Source organism: Lissotriton vulgaris, chromosome 3_1, assembly GCF_964263255.1.
Source record: "Lissotriton vulgaris chromosome 3_1, aLisVul1.2, whole genome shotgun sequence".
NCBI lineage: Eukaryota > Metazoa > Chordata > Amphibia > Caudata > Salamandridae > Lissotriton > Lissotriton vulgaris.
In genome coordinates, this window is record NC_141689.1 from 1804441030 (window position 1) to 1804465038 (window position 24009).

The window sequence follows — 24009 nt, forward strand, 5'->3', positions numbered from 1 at the left end:
AGTTTGCCCCACCAACCCATTCGGCGCAACGCCTGTCTCCACACAGCAAAGACCACCTTCGTGACAGATGGCAGTGTCCGCCGCAGTCGGGCTGAGTACAAGATTGTGTGTAGTGTATTTTCCCCCATGAGCGAGCGCTCCAAAGCATACGCCGGGTCCCCCCTATCGCCATACCACCATTCGTTAAGAATAAGTAGCTGAGAGGCCTGGTAATAAGACAGCAGATCGGAGGTGGCCAGGCCCCCACAATAGGTGGACAAGAAGCACGTCCGTAGCGCCACCCTGGCCGCCCCTCCAGCCCATAGGAAGCGGCCCAGCACAGAGTTGACCTGCCGAAACCACTGCTGGCTAATAGGGTAGGGGTAGTTTTGCAACTGATATAGTAGGCGTGGGAGCGCAACCATCTTGAAGATTGCGGACCTGCCGAATATGGTTAAAGGCATTCTGGACCACGTTTTGGTATCAGCCTGAACTCGCTCCCACACAGGCACAATGTTGCGATCCCAAGCAATGGTTGGCGATTCCGAGAGAAACACCCCAAGGTATTTCAGCCCGTCCGATGCCACCCGCAGTCCTGTCGCCCAGGGGTCTGCTATGGCTCCGCCCCACAGCACCCACAGAGTAGACTTGTGCAGGTTCCGCCGGAAACCTCCCCAAAGATACGCATGATGTCTAGTACTCGGGGCCCAGAGCGTTGCAGGTCCGTGAGAAAGAATAGGACATCGTCAGCATACAATGCAATTCTGTCTGCCAGATCCCCACTCCACACAAACCCACGCATCTGTGCATCCATGCGCACCCAAGAGGCCAGGGGCTCCATAGCTAGGGCGAACAGGTATGGGGACAATGGGCATCCCTGCCTGGTTCCCCGACCAATCTGGAACTGTTCGGAGATGGCGCCAGCGACCCGTACCGAGGCCGTGATGTCAGTATACAGTAGCTTAAGATATGACAAAAACACCGGGCCCAGATTGAGACGGGGCAGGAGTGCAAAAAGGTATGTCCAACTGACAGAGTCGAAGGCTTTGTCCATGTCTGCTAACAGCAGGGCCGCCTGTCCGCCCAAAGCCCCCATGGCGTCCACCGCCGCCTGTGCCCGCCGGATGTTATGGCGTGTCGCCCTATGAGGCATGAATCCGGCCTGGTCGGGGTGGACCAGATCCGTGATGTACGGAAGTAGGCGGTTTGCTAGAGCTTTCGCTAGGATCTTGGCCTCAATGTCTAGCAGGGATATGGGATGGTGCCTGTCGGTGGGGCCTACCCGGCTTCTGAAACACCACAATTTCCGCATGGCGCCAATCAGATGGTAGCCTGCCCCGAGTCCGGGCTGCCTCAAGCGCACGTCTGTAGTGAGACCCCAATAGGAGGTGGAATTTCTTATAAAACTCACATGGGTAGCCACTCGGCCCAGGCGCCTTCCCGGTATTAAGCTGTCCCAGAGCCTCCCCAAGTTCCTCAGCAGTAAACGGAGCGTCAAGCGCCGTCCTGGCCTCATCCAAGACAGCCTTCGGCGGCAGGTCATCAAGAAATTTGGCTACCTCATCTGCTTTCAGACAGTCTCGTGAGGCATACTGTTCCTCGAAATATCGGGCAAAGCTAGCCGCCAGTTGGGCCGGGTCCGTCATCACCGATCCGTCATCCGTAGTGAGGCCTGGCCGTGTAAGCGGTTGAAGATTAGACTGACACAACCGATGGAGCATCGTACAGGACTTGTCTCCCCACTGGTAGACGCTACTCCGCGTGGCGAGCCACGCTTGCTTAGCTTCGTCATGTAAGATCGAAGCATACGACTGTTGTGCCTGCAGGAGCAACCGTATCAGTTTCATCGCACCCTCCCCGGCTATGTTGTTCCAGGGCCTCAACTTGTGCGGCTGCGGCGGTAATGGCTTCCCGGTGCCTCCGGCGGGTGGCCGTGCACCAAGCAATATCGACCCCCGTATTGTGGGCTTCATTGCTTCCCAAACCACCACAGCGTCGGTATCGCCCACGAGGTTATCTCGCCAGTAATGATCAATCGCCTCCCGTACGTGGCGAACATATTCGGGATGTTGTAGATGCCACGAGGACATTCTCCAACGGAATGGCTGCCGTTTTGTATGAAGCTCTATCTTGACAACAACTGGGGAGTGATCAGATAACCCTCTCGGCAATATCACAGCTTCCCGCACTCTACTCAAGCAGGCCCCAGGCATAAACACATAATCGAGCCGCGAGAAGGAGCCATGCACCGCAGATACATACGTGAATTCACGCGCTGTAGGGTGCATGTGACGCCACACATCCACCCAGCCCATACTCTCCACCATTGCACGCAGCCTGGTAAGTGGGACGGAGGGGGGAGCATTCGCAGCCATGACTTGTCTCCTCTGACGGTCCATACAGACATCCATTACCTCATTCCAATCCCCCCCAACCACCGTCAATGACTCCGGGATGTCGTCCCATATTGTACACAGCCTCTCCGACAGGGCCCATTGCAGAGGGGGGGGGGGGGGCATACACACTGCCAAAGACCACTGGTTCAGCACCCACTATTCCTTTGACAAAGATGTATCGGCCCTGTGGGTCTGCCCACTGTTTCTCGTGCACATAAGCCACCCTGCGATGCACCAAGATAGCGACTCCTCTGGAGCCTCTAGTAAATCTGGCGTGAAAGACCTGTTGGAAGCCAAACCTCTGTAGGCTAAGGACCTTGGAACCCAACATATGTGTTTCTTGAAGCAAAAGTACATCAACTGTCTCCCTTTTCCCCCAGCGCAGTACCGCCCCACGTTTGATCTTATCAAGCATCCCCCTAACATTCTAGGTTACTACACGCAGGGACTCGTTAGGAAGCATGGTAGTCCGTTCAACCATTGTCCAGGTGATCACCCCAACCAGGCCCTCTGCGCCACCCCCACACACCCCACATCCTACTCAGTACATCAGAAAACAGCACGTGCGGTCCCCCCACCTACCCCCCGAACCTCCAGGCAGCAACATCTACCCCCACCCGACCCCAGTCCCGAACCACCCCCAACAAACCCCCTCTCACCTCCCCCTGTCCCCAACTCCCCCCACCCCTACACCTCATGAAACACTGAAGTATCTGTCGCGACATGGACAGCCCCGGACCCAGAACAGAGGACCCAGGGCCAACCATGCCAATGGATCCCAACACCCCTTAACCTTAAGATCACCCCCCCCCTAGGCAACTCCCACAGCTTGTGGAGGTTGATGGCCCCTATTGAGTTGCCTCCCGAACCCCAGCTGTGATGCCACATATGTCTAGGGCACTTCTCAGAGCAGGCAGTTCCGCGTCAGTGGCACCCCCCAGTAGGCAGTCTCACTATGGGACCCTCAGCAGATTAAGGCGATACTTCAATGGAGAAGAGCAGAACCCCTCCAGAGGTCAACAGCCATTGTCAGAGTGATCGGAGTCCATTGTTCCACTGGTCTGCGTCGCACTGGCAGAGGCAGATCTCTTGCGTGATCGGGACCTCCGATGTCTTCCCTTCCGGGCCGGGCCGTCTGCCCTCTCCTGCGATGACCCCCTCGATCCGCCCAGGTTCAGACCCGGCTGGGCATGTGGCCTGATCCTCACAGTTTCGTCTGTCCACTTGAAGACGTCCTCTGGGGAGTCGAAGAAGTGGGTCCGGGACTGGTACACCACCCGCAGGCGGGCCGGGTATAACAAGGAGTACTGGAGTTTCAGGCCCCACAATTTGGCTTTGGCAGCCACAAATGAATGGCGTTGCGGCTGCACAAGCCTCGTGTAGTCGGGAAAAATCATAATCTTCTGATTTTCATAGGAGATGGAGCCTTTAGTTCTCGCCTCTCGCAGTATAACATCCCGGTCATGATAATTCAAAAGCCTGGCAATGATTGGTCTAGGACGTTCACCCTCCGGCGGCCTCTGTGTCAGGGCTCGGTGTGCACGCTCAATCACGAAGCAATTAGACAGAACCCCCGGTGGGAGCCAGCTCTCCAGCCACCGGGACAGAAACTGCTCCATGTCATCCTTCTCGCATCTCTCTGGAAATCCTATAAAGCGGAGGTTATTTCTGCGTGCGCGCCCTTCAGCATCCTCCACCCTAGACGCGAGAGTCTTTTGGAAGTGCTCCATCTCCGCCACTTTCTGTTTCAGTCTCCCAATGTCCGTCTCAACCACCGAGACCCTGGATTCCGTCTCCGTGATCCGCTCTACCGGGTTCCGCAGGTCCTGGCGCAATAGTGTTACGTCCGCACCCACCGCCCCAATTTTGGCGTCCAGCATGTCCCTGGACTGGGTGATTGCCGCCAAGAGCGCCGCGTTGTCCGGCACCGCTCCATTGCTGCCACTGGACGCACCGGGCCCTCCACTGGGCCCTGTAAACTTGTCGATGGGACCCTGCTTGGGCGGGCCTCCTCCCCCCCCCTGGTCATTGCTGCGTACAGTCCCACTTCCACAACACCCCGGGTATCCGCGTCTGTTTGTGCTCTTCAAAGCCCCAAAGGTGTTCCACCCCGATCAGCACCGGGGGCTCCTCCAACTCAGGGGGGAGGCGGCCGCGGCTCCACGGAGTCCGACGGCGGGCGGGCCCTCCAGCCGAACCAGTCCACACACCACAGGATAAGTCCAAATGGGCCGGGGCGGCCCCCACCCTCCGGCTACCACTTGTGTCCAGCACGCTGCCCCACAGCCCCACAGCCGGCTTCAACCGCCCAGCAGGTCTCAGGTGTGTCACTTACAGTTGCGGTGAGCCTTCGGGCGGTACTCCCGTCGCCGGTCTCTCCCCGGTCCGTCGGATGCCTCAAGGGGGGGGGGGGCCAGCCGCACCAACAGGTCACGCCGTGACACGCTAGGGCCTCAGTCACACAGCTCCCGCCGCCGGTCTGCTCCACATACAAGTCCAGGGCCAACCCCCGGGCGCAAAAGACGGGGCCCCGGCTGCCCACAACGTACACAGGCTGCAGCAGTGTCTCGCCTCCCCAGGCACCTCCTCCACTTGTTGGATGGTCCCTCAGGGCACGGCCACGGCCCCACCAACACCAGGGACGATCAGTGCCAATCCACCGCAATCCGGGCCCGGGCCAGCCCCAGGGTCGCGAAAATCGAGGCCCCGGCTGCCCGAGGTCTGCACAGGCCTCAGCGTCTTTGCGTTGTTTGGGGGGCCTCCCCGACGCGCAGGGCAGCTCCACAGGGCACCGCCGTGGCTCCTCTGATCTCCGGTGCTGCAATCCCGGGCCAGGGACCCGCCCGGTCGGTCCGACCGCCGGCTGCTGGCCGCCGACCCTCCGCCCGGCGGCCTGAAAATTGAGGACCCGGCTCCACCAACGGGCACTAGGCCACACTACGGCACAGGCGACCCTGGCCCACCGGAACGTCAGGAAGGATAACTCGGCACACCGGAGAGGTCCAGGCGCAGCCAGGGATAATCGCCACGCAGGTGGGCTCGGGGGGCCAGGATAAGTAAGCAAATTGTGTCTGGGCCGGCGGGAGCTCTACAAGGCGGCGACCACCATCTTCGCCCGTCAAGCCACGCCCCCCATATCGTGTTCCCTTTTAAAAAAAAAAAAATATATAGCTTCTTCACCTTACGACATCACTCCGCGTTGATTGGTTGCCTTAGACCTATCAAAGCGAGTCCAAAAGGAGCCAGTTGAGCCCCCCAGGTGCTACATGGAAAGTCATAGCGCGGATGCGCCGCTGGCGCGCCTTTGGCAAGCCCATCTGCGCCTAGACGTCACCAGGTGCCAGGCACTCTGACTCTCCAAACACCTACAGGTTGGTCTTCTCGCAGGAGGAGCTCCTCTCTGACTGTGTTACTCCCTGCAATGAGCATGGCTGGGTCCCGTCGGACGACCCCTCCATTGCAGATTTTGCTGTTTAAGACCAGTGAAGCCAGCTCCAACGCCGAGCATCTCCCCCATACTACAGAGTACAAATTCCTCCGTTTAAACTGCTGCTCCATGGTTGAACACCATGCTGAAGTGTTTGACCTGATACAAGACGCTGCCCCATACATTTTTTTGAATGACCTGACTTACCCAGGATACTTCAGCTGAACCGGTTTTAGCCCTTCCCCCAGGCTACGCTAAGAAGAACCTTTACATAGGGTGCGGTAGAGGGGGCATAGCAGCCTTTAAAAAAAAAACCTATACGTCTAGTTTTACACTTGGGACTATCCCGATTACGAAAATGCTCTTTAAAATTGCTCTTAATAACAATTTTAGCTTTTTGGGGGCTCCTAATGTTAACAGTTGTTTCCTAAAAGCTAGTATGTTTGTGCCCTGCCTGAGAGGAGAAGGAGCTTGTTCCAGCATCTAGCCACTTGCACTTGAAACAAACGTCTGCCGTGACGGTCCCTGAGACAATTTGGTATGACAATTAGGTGTGCTGAACTAAGGGATCTGCCAGGCACGTAGTATGAGACTCTTCTGTGGATGTAATAAGCTCCCATGCCATGCAGAGCTTTAAAAGCCAGGACCAGTGCTTTAAAGAGGATTCTGCATCGGACAGGCAGCCGATGCAGATTCTTCAGGTGGTGGGAAATCCGGTCTCCAGAACAGTCTCCAGACTGCCCCAATCTAGAGGTAATAAGGGCCTGAACAACAGTCTTTCTGTGAGAGGTCGGCAATAGAAAGAGAAACCTACGGAGCATTTTCAGAAGACCAAACATGGACCTGCCACCGACTGTGCTTGAGGTGTCATAGATAATGCATCGTCCATTTTCACTCCCAGGTTTTTTACAATCTTAACTGCTGACTTGGGGGAGGGACATATATCAGTAGGCCAATGTGGAGGCAGCTAACAGCCTCTTCCACGAGTTGCCCACGCCTGCCCTTGACATGTGTATCCCTGGTAAATCAATCCATAATAAGCAAACACAGGCCAGCACTTAGTTCAATTTGCTTTGACATCAGCTTAAAAGAATTGCAAGCTCCTAGAACGTGTCTGGAGAGGCTCCTATTAGCCCTCTGCCAAAACACGATATATTAAGGCATATCCTAAACTGATTTGGAACATTTTCTTTCTCTCCTGAATGGTCTTATGAAACCCACACTGGCAGCAGAGCCTACCATAATTTCCAACATCCAATGTGAGGAACTGGATAAGTACTTTATTAGAAAGGTAGAACTTATCTATGCTAACTTTGCCTTGGATATCAGGGATTCTAATTTAGAGGCGCTTGTCAGACTTCCTGCCACTCCTACACTTTTTTCCCCTGCTGTCCTTCAGAATTTCAAGCTCTCTGTACCAAAGCCAAATCAGGCTCCCCTGATTACCCCCTCAGGCCTGATCTGTTCCTTAGTTTCAAGACTGTCTTCTCCCAGTCTTTCTTGAACTGATAAATCTTTTTGACATCGGCGTCAGTACCTGCTGCGTGGAAACATGCCGAAGTTCTCCTGTGGATGCTTCCAAACCAGAAAATATTTGTCCCATTTCCTTACTACCTTTTCTTGCCAAAATCAGAGTTCCGCATTAATGCTACTCTAACAGATATTTTGGAGTCGAACTCCTCCCTTGTTTCCTCTCAGAATGACTTTACACTACAATCTAGCACAGAATCTGCACTACTCGCAGTTAAAGAGCATCTGCGCAGCTCTTTGGATGAGGGCAGATCATCTGCTCTGATTCTGCTTGATCTAAGCGCTACTTTTGATACCATATCTCATGTTTGCAACGCCTACAGGAAATTGGTATTGGTGGAGCATGATTAATCTGGTTCACCTTGTTTCTATCCGAAAGATCCTTTCAGGTTGTTCTCTCCTTACAACTCTCGGGTTCACACTCTACGCCTACAGAGTTCAGTGGATGCCCAAAGGTAGGCAGAGGTAAAAGTAGATAATATCTTACTCTCTATCTGTGGAAGTGTGGGCGAGCAGTAAGGCTTTATCGGAGGGTAGTGTTAAGAATTTTTTTGTACACACCCTGGCAAGAAATGGTTTCACACACTCAGACTGAACTCTGACCAATTTGTTTTCTGCAAAAATATTATTTAGTTGTATTTTATTTCTAGAACTAAGCCAGTCCTGGTACAGGCAAGTTTAATAGTACTTTGCAAGAATAATAAAGTTGAATGCAATTAGATTGGTTATAGGTAAGTCACGTGTTCAGAAAATGTATTGTATTTTTTTGTATTGCATTTCTTGTATTTTTATTATGAAACATGCGAAAACTGTGTTCAATAGACCACGTGTATCTATCCCAGCGTCACTGTGACCTCCACGGTAACTCACTTAAGTAACTGCTTTCTACTCCTTTTATATTTCTTATGGCTTATATTTGCTCATTTATTATTTGTCAGTATTCTTGTGTCTATTATCATTTTAACTTTGTTTATCTTTTGTTCATTTGTTCTTTTCTTGAAAATTCAATAAACACAATTTGAAATTAATAAAATAAAATGACTTTTCATTTACTACTGAAATTACTTTTTAAGTTACTATACAGATTACCTTTCTTAATCCGTATGGTATACCTAGATACTACACTGGGACACTGCCTTGATTGAGGTAAGTAATGCAATTTATCAAAATCTACTTGTATGATTTTTCATAGAATTTCCAACTCCACACAACTTTTTTTTTTTTTTAACAGAAAACCAGTCAATGCAATCTTATGGGAGGAAATGAAGTTATCGGTTTACAGGGAAGTACGTGGTTTTGGGAGTTGGGTTTCTGGGATTAGAAAAAGTGTTCCCCCAGGGTCAGGATGCACACAGAGCACTCATCGGCACTAGGGGCGGCCGGGTACAGTGTGTTGAGACTCAATGTTATCCAATGGGGGATAGGGGACCTCCAGTTGGTGGCTGCTCATGAGCAGGCCACAAGGTTGTGGAAGCAAAGCTCCTGGTGGGAGGCTCAGGGCTAAGGGCGATGCAAGTTTGTACCCAAAGTAGTGCAGACTTGCGGATATGGCCGGAGCCAGTCTGTTTTTTGAGCAAATCTGGTGCTCATGGGAGACAAAGTCTGGCTGGGGAAATCAGGGCAGGTCCTACGGGTTCTGGGGGGGGGGGGGTGCTGGCTGCAGGACACACTGGGATGCCGCTGGGGTAGGTCTAGGTCGGGACGGCCGGTAGGGCGGCGGCCAAGTCAGTTGGTGTCCTCCTCCCTTCAGCACGGCTCTTCGGTCCTTCTTGTTTCTTTTGCTCTGAGGAGGCAAAGTTCAGGGTTGCACCCAAATACAAAATTTAGGGGCGGTTCAGGTAGGTAAAGGTTGGGACCAATTAGTCCCTTCCTTGGGTGGGGGTGGGGGGGGGAAGGGGGAGGTACACCCCCTATTATGCCTCCCTGAAGTGGGAGGGGAAGGCATTAACCAACAGGTACCCAGGGCCTATGTTATTTCCTTAAACTGAATTAAAAAGAAAATCCAATTGGCACTTTTTGGTCACAGGTCAGTCTCTTGTAAATGGTATCGTAGGTACCAAAGGCACTGTGACCAGGGAAGGCCTTTAAGGCTGCAACACATTGTGCCACCCTTAGAGGCCCTGTACCCTGACACAAACACACACACACACACTGCCATTGCAGACTGCGTGTTTTGGTGCAGATCAAAGTGAAGAGTCAACATGGCACACATCCCAGTGTGCCCTGCCTACAACCCACTGCCTGTGGCATGAGTCAGCTACCCCTCCAGCTGGGTGCACTATCCCACTGGTGGGGGTACAGGTGCAAATGCCCTGTACCCCTACAGTGTCTAAGTCCATTCTTAGACATTGTAAGTACAGTAAAATCATAAAGAGGACATGGTATGGGTGTTTGTCATTACAAACTCCACAGCACATAATGGCTTGTTGATATCCAGCTTCTCAACACATTTAGCTTAATGTAAAATGCACACAGAGAGCATCATAGAGATTCCCCCTGAAAAAGGACCTAGCCCTAATGTCCTGGCTGAGTGGCTGCTCATCAGCTGCCACCATAGACATGTTTCTGGACCCCTGAGTCGCTAGCCTGCTGCTCTCGGAGGGTCTGAAATAATGCACATCCTGGGACGAGGTGCCAAGCCCCCCCCCCCCCCCCCCCCCAGGATATGCAGGAGGCTTCAAAGGCTTGCCGCCTTCGTGAGCTACCCCAGCCCTTTGTTTCTTCCAGCAACTAGCTCCCACCGGTTCTGAGCCCCCACCCCCTCCCCTTTTGGGCGGGAGAATAAGCGGGAAAACCAAGTGATGAGGAAGGGAGGTGTGCCCAACTTTGCCAACCCCATCCCTCCGGTGGGGGAGGCGAGGTGAAGCCCCGAAATATTGTGGGGGTGGAGGGGGACCCAGTCAAAGAGAGTGAGGCATATGCCTCCCCTCCCACTGGAGGGTGACATAATAGGGGGTGTACCCACCCCAAGGAAGGGACCCATTGGTCCCAACCTTTACTTACTTGTAACACCCCTAAATCTAGTCTTTAGGGACACCCCTGAACCTTGCCTCCTCAAACAAGAACCAACCAAGATGAAAAGAAGGACCGAAGAAGCCGTACTGAAACTAAGAGGACACCCACTGCCTTGGCCCCAGCCCTACCGGCCTGGCCCCACCTCTAACCTGCTCCAGCGAAATCCCGGTGTGTCCAGCAGCCTCAAGAACCCGAAGGACCTGCCATGGCTTCCAAACGCCAGACTTTGTCTCCCATGAGCACTGGATTTGTTAAACATCAAACAATTGCTCCTGCCAAATCCGCAAGTCTGCACCAGACACCCACAGCCTGAGTTTTAGTGGCCCAACAGCACAGGGAGGTCTCCCTGGCGATCCTGGCTTGATCTGGTGATTACTGACCTACCTCGACACTCCAAACGATGCCTGCAGTTTTTCTGGAGGATCCCAGCCACCGGAGCTGGTAAGAAAATCAGACGCCTGAAGACACCCCTGCACCCGACGTCCCACGGCCTTGTGTGTCCCAGCATCCCCAGACATCCCAACTTACCTCTCCAACCGGTGTTCGCCTCCAGAAGATCTCTCTCGAGCCTGCAGTCTTTGTTGAAACCAGAGAATACTCATTGAAACCAAGAGGGCACCTGACGCCAAGACACCGTGCACCCAGCCGCCCCTTTGCCTCTGCCGGTGTACTTTGGGTACAAACTTGCATCGCACTTTGCCTTGAGCCTCCCACCAGGAGCTTTGCTTCCAGAACCTTGTGGCATGCTAAAGAGCAGCCACCAACCGGAGGTTGCCTATCCCTATTGGATAACATTGGGCCTAAGCCCTCTGCACCCGGCCGACCTAGTGCCGCTGAGGAGGTTTCAGGAGTGCATACTTGACTCTGGGGGAACCCCGGTTCTAACCCGAGAATACCAACTCCCACAAACTTGTACTTACCTGCAAACCGTTAACTTTATTTTTCTCACTAGGAAAACATTGACTGTTTTTCCTTAAATTGTTCTGTGTGGAGTTGTTATATGAAACACTGAAACTGCAAATGTTCAAAAACTGAAATGTCTGTTATATCTAGTCATATCACACTGAATAGAAAAAGTAACTTAAAAAGTAAGCTGAAAAGTAACACATTTCCAATCTGCTATATGCAGACTGTCATACTTCTAATCAAAACAAAAGTGGGTCTACAACGCCTATTAAATCGAATATCCTCCTACTCAAAAGAAAACTGAATGGTGATAGATGAAACCAAGACTAAAGTTATGGTTATTACTAAAAATGTAATAATAAAAAACATAAATCCAAATGGTTTATGGAGGATATCCAACTAGAACAAGTTGAAACATACAGGTACTTGGGAGTGTTATTCGGTGAAAAAGGAAATTTTTGCCCACAAAAATTAGACATACAAAGGAAAGCAAATGCTTTGACTGCAGCATTCAGGATACTGCAGAAATCACTAGGAAATCTTACTTATCGCCCTCTTTTAAAGGTTATATCGGCAAAACTCCTCCCCACTCTTACATATGGTAGTGAGGCATTAAGTGGGAAAGCTACTGTGACTATAAATAATGCAGTCACAAACATTTAAATCCCTTTTTCATCTACCAAATAATGGATCACCCGCACAAATAAGGTTGAAGTTTGGTCTAAATAACCAGTTGTACGCACAAAACGGTCAATTTATCAAAGCATGGAACAGGATAAAAAACTACCATGACAACCAATTGTCTCCGTTACTATGGCAAGAAATAAATAACCGAAAATTATAAACCTGGAATTATCTAAAAATAGCGTTTGAAGAATTTGCTGTGTGGCAATCTGGAACAATACAATAAACAAGGAATCGTTCAAAAAGGCAATCAAGGGGCGTGGCCAAGACAGCGATGTGAGAAGACGTGCCCTGAGCGAGCTCCGTCGCCCCGCTGTTTTATGAGCTATATTGAGCAAAGTTCGAGGGGCTTTTTGGGGGGCACCCACCTGCTCGGCGGGTCCTGCCTGCGAGACGACCCTCGGAGAGTCCATCCCGGTGCGAGAGACCCTGCTGGAGACTGCTGGGGGCCTGGATACCCTGCTGCCGAATTCCACCCGCCATTTTGTTGCTGAGCCCGACAACAGGATGCTTGGCATCGCTGCACTTGTAAGCGGCCTCCAGTGTCAAGGAGGCGACAGGGGACGCGGGCGGACCGCCTGCAACGGACCCCCCCGGCGGCGAACTGCTCACCGGGGGCTTGGAGAGCCGAGGGGACGAGGCTGTCGGCGTCGAGACGGCCCCCGTGCGGAGGCGCTGAACACTCCTGCATACAGGCTGCAAGAGAGATCCCAGCTTTGGTTGTGGCGGAGGGCCGCGCTTCCCGCCGAGGAACTGCTGACTGACCTGCTATCGTGTGGCCCTGAAACGGGATCGCCAGCCGACGCGGAGAAGCCCTGGTACGCTGCCTCCCCTGCGTCTCCCCTCTCTGCCCACAGACGGATGCGCCCTGGTGACTGCGGGCCCGCCCTGGACTGCAGCGTTGCGACCTGGCCCGCGGAAGTTACTGCCCGCCATTTTGCCCCCCCCCCCATCTGGTGCCAGTGGGAGCAGGGCCGGGCGCTGCGAGACACTGTCTGGAGGCGCTTCCCGGAGGGCTGCGGCGGGGCTGGAACACTCTCCAACTCACCCGCGAGGTGATCTGCGCCCTGCCTGCCACTTTGCCTTTGCTGCTGGGTGCCTCCAGTTCCGGGGCCTGACCCGGCTACACACCGGGACCCCCCGGGGAGTGACAACCGCCGGACTGAGCGGGACTGAGAGTGCGAGATTTGGCCCGACAGGACTCTGCTTCTGATCTCGAGAGGGGTGCGGGGGCCCTGCCTGGAGGGGCACGACCCATCCTTGCCCCTGCCCCACAGCCTGACCTTGTTGCCCATGCCTGCGGACCTGCGCTGACCCTATAGCACTACGCCCCCACTCCGGAGCGGACGACATTGCCTGGGGGCTATAGGGGCGACCTGCGTGCTCCCCCCTTCACCGGCGAGTCGGGCTGGGGTCGACTGCCTGAGGGCGCTTCGGGGGGACTTTGGCCCGACCCCCTCCCCCCCCCCCTGGTTACGGAGAGCAAAGACGTCCGCTGGCTAGACGAAACACCATACCGGTCAGTGTCTGTGCCTCGGGCCTGGCTGGCCGTCCCGGAGACGGAGGGGAAAGACTACTGGAGACGTGAGGGTACCCCCTCCCGCTTGATTGGGAGACCCATGGTGTCCGGTGCGCAGCTCCTCTGCTATCTGGGAGGCACAGGACAGTGGTGGCCGGGGAGCTGAGGGGCCCCTTGATTGCGCACGAGGGGACCGGTGCGACCTGCGGGGGAGAACGGAGCAGCACCCTCGGCTAGTAGTAAAGAGATCTATTCCCCATAACAGACCCTTCGTGCGCTGGGGTGCCTTCGGGACTCCTGGGGACGCGGGCCTGGCCTCCGCCTGTCGGGCTGAGCGGGTCTCCAAGCGAGAAGGTGCTTGAGAGGGAAGGAGGACACCAGTGCTGCACGAACCAACCCCCACGCCGCTGTGGCGACATAGAGGATCTGCGCTCACGGCGACGGACGACACGCCAGGTGGCAGGACGTTGCGCTCTGGCCTGACGGTGACCCGTGGCAGAGGGGGCAAGACTGAACGGGCGTAGGCGTCCAGGGGCGCATCGGTGGCCACCATGTGGGGCAAAGCGGGCACACCAACGTCAACTGAAGGGGTGCCACGACCTACCGCCGACTCCCCCCCGGTGACCCAGGCCTTCATGTCCTCCTTCATGACAGACCTGAAATCCGAGATTGGGTCCCTGAGATCAGAAGTGCACTCGTGCGTCAAAGAGCTGCGAAAGGAGGTAACTGACCTGGGCGACAGGATTGATGGACTCGAGAAAGTCGTCGACACATGCACGGAAGATCTGGAACAGCTGTGGCAGAGAGTTGCGGCCCTGGAGGAACAAAATATCGAGCTCCAGGTCAAGCAGGAGAACCTCGAAAACAGGGGGCGCCACAATAACCTCCGTATACAGGGTGTGCCGCTCGGGGAAGAGGGGACTGACGCCATGGCCTATGTAGCCCAACTCCTACACGAGGTGTGGGGCAATGATGACGCCTCTCCGCTGCTCTTGGACCGCGCTCACCGAGTCTTTGGGGCGGGAGGCAAGACGGGCCCCCTCCCAGATATCATAACTCGACTGCACTACTTCACTGAGAAGGAGGCCATCCTGAAAGCGGCGAGGGACAAGCCGGACCTGCGATATGGAGGACACAAGATCCAAATCTACCAAGACCTGGCCCCCAACACGCTGCATAGAAGGAAAGTCTTCCGCCCGGTGACTGAGAGGCTACGGGCTCTCAGTATTCCCTATCAGTGGGGGCACCCCTTTGCCCTCATCTTCCGATGGGAAGAAAAGCGCAGAGTCATCCGGTCCTACCGCGAGGCGGCACAACTGCTTAAACTGTCGGAATCCCCGGAGCGCTTCACCTCTCGTTCTAAGCAACAAGAGAGGCCTCCAGCCCGTCTGGACTGGACCACAGTACACCGGCGTCGCCGGACTCCCCCAGTGGCCGACTGCTCCAGGTCTCAGGCCAAACAGGACATCATAGCACACATCCGTTCCCTTGAAGGTGATCGCGAAGACCAGGCCTCAGGACCTCACACTCCGGAGGCCGAAGAAGAACAGCTCTCGACCTCAGACGGTCGTTGATTGGCAAGGACAACATCACCATACTCCCTGACCAAAGATCTTCACATCCACTGCTGAGAGGGGCGGAGGGGCTGGGAACGTTGGCCCCCACACCGATGCGCCATGACACTCTCCCACTCTCTGGAAGGAGTTCGCGACCTGCATCCCCAGTAATACAATAAAGCGACCCCTGCACATCGATGGCCTCTCCGAGACCACCTATCTTGAACACATGTGAGACATACACCCCTGGGGTTGGGTCCGCTGTGCTGGAGCCTGGGGCTGCCCGAACGCTGGAAGCGGACTTGTCAAGCTAACGGCGATAACTGGGGCCGCAGTCAGCCATCATGGGACGCTGACACCACTTAGTAAGTGACTGTGGGGGTCGGACTTGGTGCCCCTCCGCCTCAGTGACCGGACCCTCCCTACTGGGGCCCTACGCTTCTTTTTGAACTTACGGTTATGGCTCATCTGCCTTTGGGAAGTCCCGGATCTCGCTGCCCCCGACCCTGCCAGAGACAGCGGGGCAGGCGGGCCGCGGGGCAATTTGGAATTGCATCACCAGTAAACCACCCCCCATCTTGTCCCGTAGGAAGTGACATTCCTGAGACCATCCAAACCTTCGGGTAGAGGATTCCCTGGAACCTGGGACATTATATTATGGCCCTGTTGGCCTGTTGTGGTTGTAAACCTCTTAAGTGTTCTCTACTTTCCTACTTTTCCTGCTCTTCCTACTTCTCATCTGAGCCTTCCCTTTTCCTGGCCCCTATTCCCCTTGTGCAACGTGGTGGTCTGGTGCCCATCGCAGGTACTGACGCAACGGAGGTGGGAGGGGGAGGACACTGCCCTACGCGCCGTGTGTGGAGGATACTGGGCGATGAAGCGGCCTCAACCCCCTTAGTACCATGGCGGTAAATATTCCCACGCCCCTAAAGATCCTATCGCTCAATGTCAAAGGGCTTAACTCTCCCAACAAGCGGAATCAGGTATGGCGTTACCTTCTCCACCACTCCCCTGACATAATCTTTCTCCAGGAGACACACCTTCTGCGGGGGGACACTAGCCGCATGGCGCATCCTAGATACCCCACACAATTCTGGGCGTCAGCTGACACTAAAACGGCAGGGTGGCAATCTTGTGTAGAGCTGGCTTTAGGCGGGGACCTGCTAAACCCTACAAGAGTGGTGATGGGCGCTTCCTTCGGGCCACGGTACAGTTGGGGGGGGGGGGGGGGATGCAGTTCACTCTGGGGAAATGTCTATGCACCCAACCAGTCGCAAGATAAATACCTCCAGTCGCTCCTGCGAGAACAGTATAAGACCAGCGAACCGCGTACAATATTTGGAGGGGACTTCAATTTAGTATGGGACCCAGAATTAGATCGTGCGGGGGCCGTGATTAGCGGTGCGGACGCGATGTCCTCTGCGCTTAGAGCGCAGATTACAGATCTAGGGCTTGTCGATGTGTGGCGCTACCATAATCTAGGAGTCCGAGACTACTCTTTCTATTCGCACTCCCACAGAACCTACTCGCGTATCGACTACCTTTTCACTTCCCTCGACCTGATCAAAGACACGCTGAAGGCCACCATCTCAGACATCTCGCTATCGGATCACGCGCACGTGGAACTATTGATACAGGACCCACTAGCTCCCACCCCTCGTGAGCGGCGATGGACCCTCCCCCCGAGCGTCCTCCGGGACCCGGAGGACGTGGACAACATCCGGGAGGCCATAGACTCATATTTCGCCATCAACGACAACTCTGAAACGCCCTTCCCGGTAGTCTGGGACGCCTTTAAGGCCACCATACGGGGCCACATTACCTCCCTGGCGATAGCGAGGAGACGGGCGACCTATAAATTAGAGACTGACCTTGCGGGCGAGATCAAACAGGCGGAGGCCCAAGACAGAGATCGGCCCTCTCTGGCGTCCAGGAGAACCCTTGCTAACCTTAGGGGACAACTCCGAACCCTGCGCACCAACAAGGCGGAACACTCTCTACTAGCACTTAAACAAAAATACTATGAGGGAGGGGACAATGTGGGACGTCTCCTGGCAGGAAGACTGCGGGCCTGAGCAGCTAGAGCCCATATTGCTAATGTACAACGCCAAGATGGCTCTAGTGCCGTCACTAAAAGAGCCAAACAAGATGCCTTTGTAGCCTACTACATCTCCCTATATGCCAGGGAGCCTACCTCAGTGGAGGCAAGAGCGGCCATCCTTGCTGACTATGAAGGGACTCCGTTACCGCCGGCCTGCGCAGAGGAGTTGGAGGAGCCCATAATGGATGAGGTCACTGCGGCTCCTAAAGACCTTCCCACCGGGAAAACCCCGGGACCAGATGGCTTGCCACTGATCTTCTACCGAACCTTTCTGACTCGACTTCGCCCATATTTGCTGAGGCTCTTCCACTCTTTTTCGGACACCTCTGACCCGTCCCCAGATACGGGTATGGCAGAGATCGCCTTGATACCAAAGCCAGGAAAGGACCCTACACTATGCGCTTCCTACCGTCCTATCGCACTCCTAAACACCGACCTAAAGATATATACCAAGATACTGGCTAAACGACTCGCTCCATACATGCCAGAGCTGGTGAACCCGGACCAGGTGGGATTCATTCAGGACCGGCAGGGGGCTGATAATGTGCGTAGGCTGGCGCATTTGATAGGAAAAGCACGGCACTGGGACATCCCGGCTTGCCTTCTCTTGCTTGACGTGGAGAAGGCCGTTGACCGAGTGGACTGGGCCTTCCTGAAAGAGGTTCTCCAGAAGATCTGTCTAGGGCCCAAAATGATCGCGAGAATCATGGCCCCATACATAGGGCCACAAGCCAGAATCAGAGTCAATGGTCAACTAACGCCGCCGCTCATGATCCACCAAGGCACGAGGCAGGGATGCCCACTCTCGCCGCTCTTGTTCGCCCTCGCAGTAGAACCGCTGGCGGCAATGAGAAGACGTGATTCCTAATACACGGAATAGCCCATGGGGGAAGAGACAACAAAGTGGCGCTGTTCGCAGACGACCTGATCCTCACTCTCACACGCCCCCACGAATCCCTCCCAGCGGTCCACGAGGCGCTCTGTCTATATGAACAGGCGTCCGGCCTTAAAATAAACCACACTAAATCTTGGGCGCTCAACCTCCCTATGCCTGTAGAGGAGATTCCATCCCTAAAGGAGGCTGTACCCTACCAATGGGCGGAGAATCACATCAAATACCTGGGCCTTGACTTGACACCCCATTTAGCCTCCTGGTCCTCGGTCAACTGGACGGAATGCCGCAAAGCGGTACTTGAAGACCTTCGGAAGTGGAAGCCTTTGATGATTTCATGGCTGGGACGCCTTAATGCGGTTAAAATGTCGATCCTCCCCGGAATTCTCTGTTTTCTAATGTCTGCCCACCCCGATCCCGCTCCACTGCATTCAGAGCCTCCAGCGTGAGATCACGTCCTTCATCTGGGGCGGGAAGCGCCCCCGGTTCTCGCAGAAGGTCCTTATGGAGCCAAGGGACAGAGGAGGCCTGGCATGCCCCAACTTAGTACACTACTATTGGGCGGCACACCTTCGCTTTGTGGTGGAATGGGGCGCACGCGAAAGCGACAAGCACTGGTTCCACATGGATCGAGTGGTCACAGGACGCACCATATGGGACTTGCCCTGGCTTCCCCGGACGGCGCGCTCCAGAAGTGCGTACATAGCAGTCCCCACATAAATGGTCCTGGATATTTGGGACAGAGTAGCGGTGTCTAAAGGCCTCACTACGTTCCCGTCCCCACACACCCCGATAGCAGGAAATCCACAATTCCCCCCGGCCCACCAGACTCGGGCATTTGAACTATGGACACACGGGGACTGCAGAGTTACTGGAGACCTCTTCCTTGGGAACTCACCCAAAACGTGTGAGGACTGCAGGGAGGAATTTGGAATACCACCGACGGCTGGCTTGCAATATGCCCAGCTACGTCACTGGACTATGGGCGAAGACATGTACCAAGCGGCCACTAGGGCTTACACGCCCTTCGAGAAGCTAGCGCGCTCCCTTGGGGGGCTGAAGAGGCTTATCTCACAAATATACCACATACTGCAACACCCTACCTCAACCCCTGCGCACCCCTATCAGAGACAATGGCAGTTAGCAACAGGCACAGACATCAAACCCGCCCAATGGCACAGACTGTGGAGTGATATCCCCAAAATCTACCGCAGTATCCCGCAGAGGGAAAACGCCTACAAGTTACTCACCCAATGGTACTATACCCCGTTGCGACTTAGCAAGATGTTCCCCAACGCCTCGTCAATGTGCTGGAGGTGTGGCTCTGCGACTGGTGACTTTGTGCATATATGGTGGACGTGCCCGACCCTAGCCGTTTTCTGGAAGGAGGTACTCAGCCACATTAAAGGGGTGCTGGGTTTTCCCCTGCCTGAAGAAGCGTGCACGATTTTGCTTGGCATCCGACCTACCACACTTAGGGTGCTCACCCGCAGCGACTGGACCCTTACACTTCAAATGCTGGGCACAGCTAAGCAACTCATCGCCCTGTATTGGAAGCGGGCTGAGGCGCCACCAATAGCTTCATGGTTTATGCGTCTCTGGCAGGTCCTGGCAATGGAAATGCTCACGGCAAGGTTGCAGGCAAGGGACACGCGCTTCAAAGCGGTCTGGGAGCCCCTAGTGCGATATCTCTGCTCTATAAGCTATGCGCGACATATGCCCCCTAGACTCCGAGCTCTGCGCCTCTTCGAAGGCGCCACCATCCCTGCGGACCCTGCCAGGCTGTGCCCTTGATTGCCATCCACACTGTAGGCGCTGTTGCTGCTCCACATGTCCCCCCATGCCCTACCCCCTGAAGCGCCGCACATACTCAGCCACCTCTCTTTTCCCTGCTTACTCTCAGGCTATCTGATCTCACCTCCTTCCTACTTTCCTACTTGCCAACCTGGCCTCCGTCTCCCTATGAGACAGTTATGCCCTGTTGGGCTTTCCCTTTTTTTTGTGACATTTAAGCCAGCTACCCGCCATTTGCCTCCCTTTTGCAGCGGAACTACACTTGCATGCGACAAGCTCCTGCGAACCTCACTCCTAAGCCACGCGGCCGGTCCTCCCTAGAGGGTTGTAGGCAAGGCGCTGTGTTAAAGCTTCTTCCCCGTCCCAGTTGGCGTAGAAACACAAGCGACATCACATACGCGGCTGGCCTCGACATGAGGTTGTAGGTTTAACGCTGTGTTCACAATAAAAACAGATTTGAACAAAAAAAAAAGGCAATCAACAGATTAACAAATCATCTATCAATTATGCGAGATAAAGATATATTGGCAAAAAGAGAACCTGCATGGCCAATAATTAGTGGGTTTACAAAAAAGATTCCAGCTTATTTAGAAATACCATGGACATTAAAAAACAAACAAATCTTTATAAAGGCAAGATTTGGTGTACTCCCTGGACTATGCCATCTTCCCCCATGGATGAAGTCTGAGGGGATACAGTGTGCAGATTGTGTAAAACTGGAGAGGAGAATATTGTCCATTTGTTGTGTATCTTCCCTGAACTGCAAACTGAAAGAAACTATACTTAAAACATATTTTAATATGAGAGGAATAAGGACATGTAGGCAAACTTTGATAAGGTGTCTGCATTCTAATGATACAAGTAGGAATTCTGCTTTTGTTAAGTTTTTATTAAGAATAAGAGCAACACTGGAAGATTGTAGTTGAGAACTTTTGCACAGTATGAAACCTTGTTTACACTTTTGGTATATTTTTATTGTAACTGGTTGCATTTTTTCTTGTTTTTAGTCCTTTTACATTACAGTAGATATTATATGTATAATGTCGTATTGTAAGATTTTAAGTAATCAAATTACCTCATGGAAAAGGTGGTCTGGATTTTTCCTGATTTTAAAGCATACTTCTGGTCAACATTTATAGGACGCGTTCGCAGTTTGATACACCCTTACAAGTAACCTTTTTTTTATTATGCATTTGTTAGGAACAGAATTCAAAATGTTTTTAAATCATATGAACGACCCAAATTACTTTACGAGGGTTAAATTGAAGACTGCACGAGACCTAGTATACATTTGGAAGGCCATAGTTAGTAAATTCCATATACCGTTCTACCATTCTAGATTACCTTTATGGGACAATCCAGCTCTCCCGATAGTTTTCCACGATGGGGGAAGAGAGACAATGGGGGAGGGAGACAATGGGCACAACTGGGTATTAAAAATCTTTGCGATTTATACAATAATATTGACTTCATTGTTTGGGAGACTCCAACTTCTCTAATATGACGGAAAACATGCGCCTAAAATACTATCAAATTCGAGACTAATTTATACGCAGCCTTAAAATTACTGAATTGAAGGACTCTACCATATGGGAATGTATTTATTCAGCTAAAGATAGATCACTGATCAGTTTTTCATACAAAAGATTTAACTCTCAGAAAGACGGTGACTGTAGGAAACTAGCTACACGCTGGAGCCAGAAATTGGGGTCTAGCATCACTGCTAACTCCATCTCTTTTGCACTGGATATTATTCGTAAATCAGTACTCGTCCAGCCTAAGGCTACAATCATATAGGACTATTTGCTTTCTTTATTATACCCCTGCACGAATTTCGAAATGGGCACTAAGTAATTTAAGCAGTGATCGGACTAGATGCCCAAATTGTGATTTATACGCAGCTGACTTGGCGCATATGTTTTACTCATGCCCATTATTACTAACATTTTTGGGAGGACTGGAAAGGACTGTCTCAGAAATCTAATAGATCTATCATTACGGTCACAAATATACTATTGGTCCACAATCCTGTGACTATAGCAAGAGAGAACTTATTAGTATTATACTGGCTTGTGCTAGGCTAGCTATTGCTAGAGCATGGATCGCACGGGATCCACCATCGACGGCGGAGTGGTGGGCAATAGTAATAGAAATATGGAACATGCATTAGCTAGAATCAGGGGTGTAAGAGCACTATGTAAATTAGGAAAAATTTGGGGAGAATTTGTTTAGGGATGTGTTAAGGAAACGGTTTGATTATAGGAAGATATGCTTGTTTAAAATGGACCATGAGTTTTTTCCTTTCTGTGTAAGATTATTCTCTTCGTTTTTTTCCGCCCCAAAATGTATTAACCTTTGTTTGCCATAATTGCCAGTTTTCTTTTTCTTTGTATTGTTACTTTTGTATGGTGAGTTTGTCTTTTATTTGATGCTACTCTGTTCTCATGTCATCATTAAAAATATTTAAAATATTTTTTTTTTTTTTATGAATCAAAGAATTATTTATTAGTCCTATCACACTAAATAGAAAAAGAACTTGAAAAGTAAGGTAAAAAGTAATCTGAAAAGTAATTTCAAAACATTGATATACCTGTAATTTAAGCAACTGCATTTGAACCTGCATTCAACTGTAAAACATTGCATACAATTTTTTAAAGCATTTATTTCACTTACCTGCACCAAGCTTGGCTTGGTTCTAGAAATGAAAAATCATGTTTTTTGATACAAATTGGTCTGAATTCAGTCTCGGAGTGTGACATTTGCTGCCAGAGTGTGTACAACAAATGCTAAACACTACTCTCTGATGAAGCCTTACTGCTCGCCCACACTACCACAAATGGAGAGTAAGGTGCTATCTACTTTGACCACTGCCTACCTTTGGGGTTCCACTGGACTCTGTGCACACTATACCTCATAATGGTATAGTATATACAGAGCCAGCTTCCTACAGCTATTTTCTGTCTAATCCTCTGTACATCTTATGCCATCCTACTGAAACGAGCGCTGGAATGCCACGTTGCTGAGGCAACCATGCCCTTTACAAATTTTTTAACATAACAATTGAGGCTAATTTTACTGTTTACTTACATGGGGTATTGGGCAGAGGTTTCCACTGCACATGAAGCAAATCCTATTTTTGCAGAAATGAACCCCTAGGGTTATGACTGCTGGTTCAGTACCTGAGACTAAACAAATGAAACTCTGGGTGTAGTAACTGCCGAATGTTGTTCCTAAATGCTTGTGCTATATTAAATCCCTCCATAGTGAACACGTTTCGTGGGAATTATTTAGTTAGCCTTCGGTGCCAGTATTTTCTTGGTGCTCTGAAGATTGATAGACCCTTAGAACAAAGACAAGAAAACCAGCTTCAGGCCAGAAAAAATGATGGGAACCTGAAGCAGTTTTGAATTGTGGGGAACAGATGAAACTCAAGTAGTTGATAGATGTACTCGGTTATCTGGTGATTTGAAGAAGCTGAACTGCTCCAAAATGGTTACTTTGGTTTGTTTCCCTTTCGATTCCAGCAAACTGACAGATCAAACAGATTTGATTATCTGTTAAAGCAGACAGAAGTATTTGCCCACTTTATTCAACCAACTGGTCAAAAGACCCCCACTTCACCTCTAAAGATGAAACCTGGTCGACCTCGTATGAAGAGTGATGACAAACAGAGCCTGATATCAGCTGGAGAGTAAGTATCAATTTAAAGTTGTTGGGTTTCTTAATGTATGGTTATTTGGTTAACATTTATCCCTTATAGGCATTTATAGTTGATCATTTTATTTTTGGCTTTCTGCAGTTGGTGCTTACATGCGTGCAAAGGAGACTTTGTATGCCTCTACTAGTATAGTGTTTGTATTTCACTCATGCATGTTCAAATTATTGCGTGCTGTATTCTCCATAGCTATCGACATCGCAGAACAGAACAAGAAGAAGATGAGGAACTGCTTACTGAAAGTTCTAAAGCAACCAATGTATGCACCCGATTTGAGGAGTCTCCTTCATGTGAGTATTTTGTTGATCCTTATTCATTCAGAGCCGGAGGTAATGTGAGTATCCATTAGATCTGGGCACATTGAAGTCTTATCAATGTTTGATTGCCTGCAGGACTGTACAGAATGGACTTAAGGGAAACCATCTTACTGCCAGGCTAAGAATCTGGTTTGATAACTTCATAAAGTTATTTGTCTGCTCCGTCATAGTTTAGGCC

The 24009-nt window shown here is 51.9% G+C and overlaps 1 protein-coding gene across 2 annotated transcripts in view; it reads left to right on the forward strand.

Moving 5' to 3' along the window:
• Window positions 1-24009, forward strand: part of SMARCA5 (SNF2 related chromatin remodeling ATPase 5) — a 452210-nt gene that overhangs the window by 30560 nt on the left and 397641 nt on the right. For both annotated transcript variants that reach the window (XM_086962238.1, XM_086962239.1), the window contains exons 3-4: window positions 23324-23490; window positions 23704-23804. In XM_086962238.1, the coding sequence (XP_086818364.1) occupies window positions 23324-23490; window positions 23704-23804 (268 nt within the window). The remainder of the gene's footprint in view (window positions 1-23323; window positions 23491-23703; window positions 23805-24009) is intronic.